The 10,338-nt window shown below is 39.9% G+C and overlaps 2 protein-coding genes and 1 long non-coding RNA gene across 4 annotated transcripts in view; 1 reads left to right on the top strand and 2 right to left on the bottom strand.

The window, feature by feature from the left end:
* Positions 1 to 1,710, top strand: part of LOC118278529 (60S ribosomal protein L32-like) — a 92,009-nt gene extending 90,299 nt beyond the window's left edge. Inside the window, exon 4 of the mRNA XM_050703815.1 lies at positions 1,700 to 1,710. The gene's annotated coding sequence lies outside the window, so the exon portion shown is untranslated. The remainder of the gene's footprint in view (positions 1 to 1,699) is intronic.
* LOC126912294 (uncharacterized) overlaps positions 1 to 10,338 on the bottom strand; it is a 94,961-nt gene that overhangs the window by 30,484 nt on the left and 54,139 nt on the right. The gene's annotated exons all lie outside the window — the stretch shown is intronic.
* LOC118278726 (uncharacterized) lies at positions 3,117 to 8,009 on the bottom strand. Of its 2 annotated transcripts, none has more exons than XM_035598050.2 (4): positions 7,736 to 8,009; positions 7,060 to 7,264; positions 5,678 to 5,836; positions 3,117 to 4,687 (listed from the first exon to the last, which is right to left on the bottom strand). In XM_035598050.2, exons 1-4 carry the CDS (start codon positions 7,744 to 7,746, stop codon positions 4,124 to 4,126), a joined length of 939 nt encoding a protein of 312 aa, XP_035453943.2. In that variant the 5' UTR covers positions 7,747 to 8,009; the 3' UTR covers positions 3,117 to 4,123. The 2 variants fall into 2 exon arrangements, with proteins under 2 accessions (XP_035453943.2, XP_035453945.2); XM_035598052.2 differs by having other exon boundaries at positions 7,823 to 8,008.

Below are 10,338 nucleotides of genomic sequence, written 5' to 3'. Positions count from 1 at the left end.
GACTCTATTGCTATCCTCACAAAATGCGAAAGTTTGTGAGTTAGTATTGCGGGCTGGAATAACACATAGGCTTCTTTTATATCTCAATGGCAGGTAGAAGTGGGCGAAGTTATAGTTACGTATATTTTCCTCCCATACTTACAATAATTTACAACATTAATTAACATAAACTTGCAACGAACCAGTTTCAATGTTGATGTATTACTTAATAATTACTCGCTATAACACCTGCTTTGGGTATCGCACGTTTTGGGTATCTACGATTCCCGGGTCGAGCAAAGTATTCGATTTCAACCAGGAACGTCCCACTGCAGGACAAAGGCCTCCCTACCCTCCTTCCACTCCTTTCTGTTTAAAGTAAAGTATTACTGGGCTTTTTTCGGTATTTTGAAAATTTCTCAGTAGTAGCACGGAGTCTGGAATTGTGCCCAGTATATAGCAATAGGCTCCCCTCTTATTACATGGGACTTATAACACAAATTGTGTGAAAAGTAGGCGTACATTGTATAGCGACATTTTAAGTGTAGGAGGGTAGTTCTTCGAAATTCGATTCTTTGACTGATTCATATGGCCAAATTTTAATTCCACTTTAAGATCTGTAACACGTGTTCATATGAAAATAGGTATACCAAATAACGTATATACGAATGAGGGACTCGTTTTTAAAAAATAGTTTTCGAGATATCGACGTTCGAATATTTTCTGCCCAGATGAATCAGAAATTGTTACAGATGAATCTGTTGAACAATTGAAAATTGTATGTAAATGAGCTCTGTATTTATTTTAATTTCAGGTTCTTTTATTTTTCTTTTTAGCATACCATTTTCGAGTACTTTCGCACAGAGAAGTCACAAGCATTCATCATCACGCTTGCTCAGGGCGGATTAGCAATTTCAGACTCATATTAATTACATAACTCAAAAAAAAGTTTTTAAATTATAGCTATAACCTTTATAGCTAAGTTAATTTAAAAATAAGACTAGTAAAAAAATGTACAGCAGAATCAATAATTTATTTTATGATTCATATGCGGTTTTGACCATACGAATCAGGCACAGATGTATCAGGATTTTGCTTACAATCATGCATAACTCATCGTATATACAGACTTCATTCTTGTCATTTTTCTACACGAATGTATAACCAAGAAGCTTCACACGAAACATAGATTGAAGTTTAAAAACTGTAAAGTAAATTTTATAAACTAGGCATTGTAATCAGGATGCCATGTAAACCAAACACAGATGAATCAGATATTTACCTTAGTAACACCTGGATCTAAGCCAACCAGCCGCACGTCCGCCTTCTAGCTTGTCCGTTGCACGCCTGGTTTCCCTCCGCACAGGAAGCCAGACTCTCATTATTAATACCCGACCAAGTATGGTCATTCGCAGCTTACGCCATATTAATCAGTATTATACGCCGGACACTTCTTATTTATTTATTTATAATCATACTAACATGGTTATAACGAATGCATATTTTTTTTGAAGAGGACAACTCATCTCCTTTCGATGTAATTATAATTTATATTGAAGTATCAAAGGGAAAATGCGAAATCGACTACTTTGTTCCGGAAAATGGCAAACGGACACGCCATATGAATCAGAAGAACAAGCTTTAAAAAAAATATTTTGTACCTAGACTGCAATTATTTAAAAAATATTATTTGTCCTTGTAACTGATATAGCTAAACTATACTAAAAAAAATATTACATGCCGTTTTGTTAGTTGGTTTCAAAAATATTCCCATAGACATCGAAAATTTTGTCTCTGAAGAACTACCCAGGAGAGCCATGCTTCGGCACTGCTGGGCCGGCTCGACGGAGTAATACCACGGTCGAGCAGAAAACCGACGAGAAACAACGCTTGCGTTGTGTTTCGTTGCGTGAGTAAGACCACCGGGGGCCCAATTCACCCCTTCCCAATCATCCCAATCCCTGATTCCCGAACAACCAGGTAGGTACCCAAGTCGTCTTGTCCGGCAGTCGCACTTGCGACTCGACCAACGAGGCAGTCATGCCTGACCAAGAAGTGATGTTATAATTACAACCAGTTAGAAGCAGGTGTTAGTCGAGCAATTAAGTAATACATCAACATTGAAACTAGTTGCTTGCAAGTTTATGTTAATTAATGTTGTAAATTGTAGTAGTTAAGTATGGGAGGAAAATATACGCAACTATAGGTTCGCCCACTAAACCCTTAAATTCTTAACCCCAAAAGGCCGGCAACGCACTTGTAACGCCTCTGGTGTTTCAAGTGTCCATGGCCGGCGGCGATTGCTTACCATCAGGTGATAAGTCTGTTGGTTTACTGGTCTGTCGTAGTCTGCTGGTCCGGTATTTTGTAAAAAAATAAAAAATTACCTGCCGTAATGTGCACCTCTGCCTACCTCTTCGGAGGTTAAAGGTGTGACGTTGCTACCAAAGCAATAGTAGAACAGATCTAAGTTGAATCATTTCAATACCATGTCCTACATCTACTTGATGAGGAAAATACCAACAAATCAGTACGAACAAGTAATTATTCGTAGAAAATGTGGTAAACCCCATGAAATAAGGTCAACGGGAGTTTACTCGACGATTAACTTGAATATCGAGCTTATAACCAGAACCACGAATGGCGGTCATTGGAATTAAATATGATGTGCCTATGGAAACATTTAATGGAGTCATACTACTAGTCGACTGCCTCGTTGGTCAAGTGGTCGTATGGTCGAGCAAAGAGTTACTGGGCTTTTTTCGGATTTTCGAAAATATCTCAGCAGTAGCACGGAATCTAAAATTGTGCCCAGTATATGGCAAGAGGCTGGCCTCGTATTACATGGGACTTATAACACAAATAGTGAAAAGTGTGTGTGTACATTGTACCTACAGTGGTATTATGTGCCGTAACTCTGCCTGCCCCTTTGGGGATATTACAACCCGTGATCTTCATCCGGGATCACGGCGCTTACTACAGTGCAGTGCTGAAATATCGGAAACTCACAAAGGCTAATAAACATGGTAAACATCCCGTATATAAATAAGTTCTAATGATACCTATAACTCGTGACTATGTCAGTTTACAAACTTATATAGGTACACCTAGATTACCATAAAAAATAAAAACAAAAAAACAAAAACAAACAATTTATTACAAAATGAGCATTACACAATGAGACCTTCGCATTGTCTTCGGTGCAACAAGATTAAACGCTTCGGGCGCTTGTCCACCGCCGCCGACACAGTCATGTCACCAAGAACGAGATTATTTCGAGTCGATCGACACAACAAACAAAATAATAAGAAGAATTGAAGCAATCGAAACAATGTAACCAAGAATTGTATTGTGAATCTGATTGAAAAGGAGTAACCTATGGAGTTTCTTGCTCGTTCTTCTCCATAGGAATCTACACTTTGGAACGAGCAAAGAGCTTCACTAGAGGACTGACCGACAGACAGACGTTATTAATATTATTATATTTGCTTTGACGTTCGAAAGTGCCTTCCTGGTCTAATTGAAATAAATAATTTTGACTTTGACTTTGAATAACTGAGCTCGTGTACGGTGCGATGGTGACGGCGACGGCAGTGTGTCGACAAGTTCATACGCGTTTGTATTGCCGGCATATCGGCCTGACAAAATCTCGGGCGACGATCTAGCGGTCACGCTGATCTACTCGCAATTTCGGAGGCCGGATGACGGCGCTCGGGTGAGGGATGTGCGGTGGACACGCGGCTAAGTAATCTAATGTAATAATAATCTATTATATGAAAATAAGTCGGGTATTCTTTCCTGACGCTAAACTCCAGAACTTACAAACCGATTTCCACGGTTTTGCATTCGTTGGAAAGTTCTCGGGCTCCGTGAGGTTTATAGCAAAGAAATTGCAGGAAAATTTTCAAGAGAAAAGCAGGAAAACAGGGAAAATTATTGGTGGTGAAACGGAATTCGCAGGGTTTGCTAATGTACGAGTAATGTAAATGTTTGTGAGTATGTACCGCTACTTCAGCGCCGTCCTCTCGTTCTCGGTCACGAAGCGATGGCGGCGGCGGTGGACAAACGCCCTTAGCTTGGAAATACCATAACCTTTCAATAGTACTGACAAACGCATTCTCGGTTCATTCCCACGATCTCCAAATTATTTCACCATAGGTTCGTGTTCCATGGAATTATAGCTGTTATAACTACTAGTAGACCGAGGACTGCTTATCGTATCCGGCCGCCCAGAATCGGTATCAGCCACCGACTTTTTCCCCCCTCTCATAATATAAATCGGTGATTTCACACTCCTTAAAACCAACCCCCGATTTGACAAAACCGCATTTGGGGCGTTCATTCTGACTACAGACATTTTCTTCGGCATTAAAGATAAAAAGTAATCGTCTACTTTCGGGGGTGGTTTTGATTTTGTGGGAACAATGCGAGTGGCACATTGGCAGCTTTTATTCAAGGCAATTCTTGAAAATTGGTACATATCGGCCGCATATTTGTATGGTTTATTATTACGTTTTTGTTTCATAAGTCTTGCTAAAGCGTTTGCCTTTTTTATTTTGAATCGTTTGTAGGAATGGCTATGTAAGAGTCTCCTGAAATGTCTCCTTCGTCTACGGGCTCGTTCATACCTCTTGCAATCGACACAGACGTAGTTATCTGCGTCTAGAGACGTTTCTGATCGTCTTGCGTTATTAGTGTTGAGAACGGGCTGAAACAAATTGAAAGTAGGTAAACTCAAAATTACCTATCCAATGATGTAACACACATAGCTATTGGAAGGTGGGATCAGGATTTGCATCCTCCTTTCTCATTGGTCGAGTGGTCGCAAGTGCGATTTTAGCCGGGAGTTTTCGAAAAGTTGCTCAGTAGGTAATAGTGCGGAATCTGGAATTGTGTCCAGTACATGGCAATAGGCTCACCCCTATTACATGGGACTTATAACACAAATAGTGAAAAGCGGGTATATGTACATTGTATAGCGGCATTATGTGCCGTAATGTGTACCACTGCCTATTACTTCGGGGATAAACTTCAAGGATGACATTGCATTTGAATTCCTGTACCTACAAATTAATCATTAACGGGTCAAATATAACGCTTAAAATAGTAATACGTACAAGGTAAATCCCGTAGTCTACGGAAATACAATTATAAATAAACAATTCATATGAATCCTCTATATAAACAGGTAAAAATAACAATCAAATATGATATATTGAGCAATTAATTCATTAATGTATTGAAGGAAAATAAATAAATGAATATTCCTCCATTAAATTATTTGTCTTTATGCGTGGTAACAGGAAGTATAGGAAGTGTCATGCAACAAAATTAGGTACTCAGGGAATCACCGCTAATCATACATTGCACTACAAATAAATAACGCAACGCAACGTCACGCCTTTTATCCCCGAAGGGTTAGGCAGAGGTGCACATTACGACACGTAATGCCGCTATGCAATGTACACCCACTTTTCACCATTTGTGTTGTAAGTCCCATGTAATAGGGGGTAAGCCTATTGCCATATACTGGACACAATTTCAGACTCCGTGCTACTACTGAAAAATAAAAGAAATCTTCGAAATCCAAAATCTTTCGAAATCAAAAAACAATCCTAATATAAAGATTTTAAGGTTGAAATTGGGTTATGTAAATCGGCAGTAAAAGACGAAAAGACCAAAAGACGAAAAGACCAACCTTGCCAGTAGACCGTCTCTTGTCCAGCTCGTCATACATTTTAGGGCAGGCCTTGTTATGGGCGAGTACCCTGTCCACTTTGTCTGAGCTCTGCTGTCCCCTCGCCTCATACTCGCCGTGATGCTGGACGCTGAACTGGTCCGCGCCCGTACGGTGTTTCTGTAGACAAAATGTTCCTTTTTTATAGAATACTAGCAAACCCGATGATTTTCCCTATTTTCCTGCTTTTCTCTTAATTTTTTCCTGAATTTTCATTGCTATAAACCTCACGGAGCCCGAGACCTTTCCAACGAATGCAAAACCGTGGAAATCGGTTCGTGCGTTCTGGAGTTATCGACTTATTTTTATATTATAGATGGGGCTAATGAGCAATCGGGTCACCTGATGGTAAGCGATCATGGAATATACATCTTTTTTTAACTCCATTGGTTTAGGCAGCGCACGCCAAGATAGCTCTCAGATGGAAGATTTTTTTCCGACTTAATTGACACGTATCGTTATATTATGACCAAAACTATATAAAATCATTATAAATTGTAGCCTATGTGTTATTCTGATGAATAACCTATATTACTGTAAAGTTTCATCCAAATCCGTTCAGTAGTTTTTCGTGAAAGAGTAACACACATCCATCCTCACAAACTTTCGCATTTATAATATTAGTAGGAAGTAGGACTAGCAAACCCAGCAACCTCCATTTCACCACCGATAATTTTCCCTACTTTCCTGCTTTCCTCTCAATTTTTTCCTGTATTTTCTTATATCGCTATAAACCTCACGGAGCCCGAGACCTTTCCAACGAATGCAAAACCGTGGAAAACGGTTCGTGCGTTCTGGAGTTATAGCGTCAGGAAGGAAAACCCGATTTATTTTTATATTATAGATGGGACAACACCAATAGAATCAGGTGCGTTGCCGGCCTTTTAAAAAGGAATACGCTCTTTCCTTAAAGGTTTGAAGGTCGTATCGGTTCGGAAATACCGCCGACGACAGCTCATTCCACAGTTTTGCTGTGCGAGGCAGAAAGTTGCGCGAGAAGCGCACAGTTGTGGCCTGCCAACCATCTATATGATGGGGATGGAAGTGCTGTCGTGTGGTATATTATTAAGTGGATGTTAAATTTTAAGATGTGCACTTTACATAAACGTTTATTTTTTTCGTACCTACCACAACGATGGCAAGAAAGCACACGGCCCACCTGATGGTAAGTGGTTACCGTGGCCTATGAACGCTTGCAACACTTGGGGCATTACATGCGCTTTGCCGACCCTTAAGAAACCTATTTACTTCCTTCTTGAAGTACCCCTTATTGTAGCCTACTGGGAAAACCGTCTACAATTTAAATAAATTAAATGGATCTCAATGGCTCATCAAAACATTACCTCAACTGGCTTCATATTCCTCATCGGCTTTGGTCCATCGGAATCCATGATCGTTAACACAAGGTCCACAATTCGCTTGCGTGACTTCTTAGGCAGGGTGTACACGACCCTACCTGATCGGACAGTCGTGTTGTGTTTTGTTTTATTTCTGGAGTCCACCGTACGCTTCTGACACTTTTTGAGGCCTAACATAGTCACATTCAAACTGAAAAAACATGATGATGATAGAAATTGACGTTATTTTAAATAAATATTATTCATTAAAAAAAGTCATTTTTTGTAAGTGCCCTTAACCGTCGAGCATGCATGAAAAGACTAATGTAATGACTGTTGATGAAGCGAAAGAGAAGATGCCATAATGTGATTGTGCACTGTGATACAAAAACACGGCCCTGTCCAATGATATTAAAAGTAAAAAGGTGTAGATAGGTTATAAGCGCTCAGAAAGTAGCACATTAATATTTGGACAATTGGCAACGTTTTTATATTTGTAGTATGGGACCGCTAGATGGAAAAATAGAGAGGGGAGTAGTTTATAACAAGATAACAGTCAGAATAGGTCATGAGGCAAGGCAGGGCACATATCTATCATAGCGCCTGATCAAAATATTATAGCAAACAAACGACGAATTGTATTGAGCAGATATTTTCCTCAGGCGTTATAAATTTAAATTACAGTAAATTCATCTGCGTTGCAACCAAACATTGAAATAAGTATAAAATATCACTGACAGGACAGTTTATATATCAAAATTAAATTTACATCTATATGAAAAAAGAATTCGACAACCAATGAACACTGGGACAAACTTTCACACAAAATTTTTGGTTTTCAAAGGAAATTTAATGATTTGCAGTTTTTTTTATACGTTTTATTTTTGTAGTTACACATATAAACAATTTCAATTTTGACTCGAAAGTACATAATACCTTGACATTGACATTCAAATGCCAAAATAATAAAAAAATATTAAATATTGCGTCGCAAAAAGAATATAGGGGAAGTCAGCTCAATGCGGCCATAGGAGGCAAAGTGGCCACTCTTAATTTTTCGGTTATTTGAAATGATAGCGCAACGTTGCCTTTCCGTACGTATAACCAAACTCACGCCCCGCGCCAGTCACTCATTTTCAAGCGGTGAGAATGAACCCGTGGTTCTAGTAACGACAAATATTTTTTGCGTTTTGTTAAAATAATACGAGGTAAGTTCAACCTGTTTTGGTCAAAACTATTTATATTAAAATGCTTTTATTGCACGTTTAACGTTGCTTATCTATTTTGCCTTTTTTTGTGTGGTATTTGCTTCGAAATATAGTAAATAATGTGAGTGAAAATATTTTTTAAAATAAAATGGTTGAAAAAGGCAAAGCGGCTCGGGCAAAGCGGCCAACTGACCGCTTTGCCCTTACTTTCATATTATCGCTGCATAGATATAATTCTTATTTATTTTGTTTAGATGGTCAATAACTACAAGAGAACAACAGCGCAGGCTTCTTGGGACGGAGGAAACGCCCGGGTGTCATCACTGTGAGGACCGCCCGGAGGACACGGTAGAACAAACGGTGGCGGTGTGCCCTGGGTGGGCTGAGCACCGCCAAGTCCTCTCGCGCCCAGCACTGGTTCAGGGCATGATGCGGAGCAAGGGGGACTGGGATGCCGGCTCCTCCTTCTGCTAAGCAGCATCATGCTAGCTAAAGAGGAGGCGGGGCGCGTGAGAGAACAAACCTCCTCACGCCCCAGCCGTCGCGAGAGACACTCCGGGCGTCGGGGATCGCAGGACGATCTCCGGCCACCGTAAGTGCGGGCCTGCGGACGGCGAGCAAGGGTAGCTCACCGCCTGAACAGAACCAGACCCGTGTGTGCGGCGCGTCGCAATCCGCGCGCGCCTCAAAGAGCCATCAGATCACCACCAGATGGGGCCCAGTAGGGCTGATGCCTGGTCCGAACTCGAAAAGCAGGAGAAGGAACGGGGTGGTTTTTAGTCAGTAAGAGTCTGACACTCCCTCTCGCCTCGCCCAAGGCAGGAGAAGTCATTGAATGATGTTCCCCCTCAAAAAAAAGGCTTCTTGGGACGAAGGTATAGGTAAAAACTCGTAGATTATGCATAGAAGATATTAAGACTTATAAAATAGAAGTAAGTAGAACTTACATTATTATTGATTGAGATTGATAAATAAAATTATGACTGACTGTGATTAAAATAGGTAAAACGTTGTTGATTTTTTTTTATGTGAATTATATGTGTTGATTTTTGATTTTGCATTTTTATTTTGTCAATCACGGTATTTTCCAACAAAAAACAATTCATTGCTTGAAAACTTTTGGGGTGGCCACGTTGCCCTTACCCCCGTGGCCGCTTTGGGCGACCACTCGGGCAAAGCGGTTTTATGACAAGTTTTCGTAATCTGAAAATCATATGATTATTATTCAACTTACGCAAATTTCAATTGGCCATTACAAAAATTCGATAAATTCCCAACTAGCTAGTATAAAATTCTCTTTAAAAATCTTTCGTTCAATGTCTTTTTTTAAACTCAAAGTTAAGGTGGCCGCTTTGAGCTGACTTCCCCTAGGTAAGTTAAGCACTAATTTGTTGAAACTTTTTAGTTTTAAACGATTTTTGTTCTATGATTTTATTATAACTTTCGTGAGACATACTAATTAATTATTATGTTATCGGCTTACTCACGTAACTGCTTGATGAGGAACTCGACTAGTTTCAAGCCATGCTAGAGGTTCATATTCATGAGCAGCATTCCGCGACACACGACGCGGCGATTGCTTCTCATACTGCGTCGTTTGGTCGCGTGATCGCAAGAGCGACTGCTAAGCAAACAATCTCGTATTCATTTCTTATTATTTAAGTTCCTATTTTACTTGGAATACATTTAATTTGATAAAAATATCTCGTATTTTTGATCCTGGTTTCATCAGTTTCATCATGGGTTGTCTAACAGCATAGGAACTAATATGCTAGATATCATCCGCGATTCAGATAAAATATGGTTCTGACTTAAGTTAATAGATGGCGCTTTTCATTTGAGACTGATTTCTGAATCGCTACACACCCTCATAACATAACATGACTGGTGAAATGTGGGTGTTGGGTGTGAATGTATTCCACGGAATGTATTTCGTGTGTGACTGTTGCACTACATGTGCAGCTCTGCCTACCTTTTTCAGAATTCAAAGAAATGAGTCATAACAGTAAATAAAATAGAAACTTTTTGGAGGCGAGGGAATCATCCAGTGTTCTGTCCCGCCTTGGGTGAGGGGAGT

This window comes from Spodoptera frugiperda, chromosome 24, assembly GCF_023101765.2.
Source record: "Spodoptera frugiperda isolate SF20-4 chromosome 24, AGI-APGP_CSIRO_Sfru_2.0, whole genome shotgun sequence".
Classification (NCBI taxonomy): Eukaryota; Metazoa; Arthropoda; class Insecta; order Lepidoptera; family Noctuidae; genus Spodoptera; species Spodoptera frugiperda.
The sequence above is the reverse complement of the archived record's forward strand: the minus strand, read 5'-3'. Positions and strand labels throughout refer to the sequence as shown.

Excerpts from the sequence above, each read along its gene's own strand:
- LOC118278726 (XM_035598050.2), bottom strand. Across the intron at positions 5,837-7,059 it reads GGAATATGAAGCCAGTTGAG|AAACACCGTACGGGCGCGGA; the intron begins GTAATGTTTTGA and ends TTTTGTCTACAG. Across the intron at positions 4,688-5,677 it reads AGAGACGGTCTACTGGCAAG|CCCGTTCTCAACACTAATAA; the intron begins GTTGGTCTTTTC and ends AATTTGTTTCAG.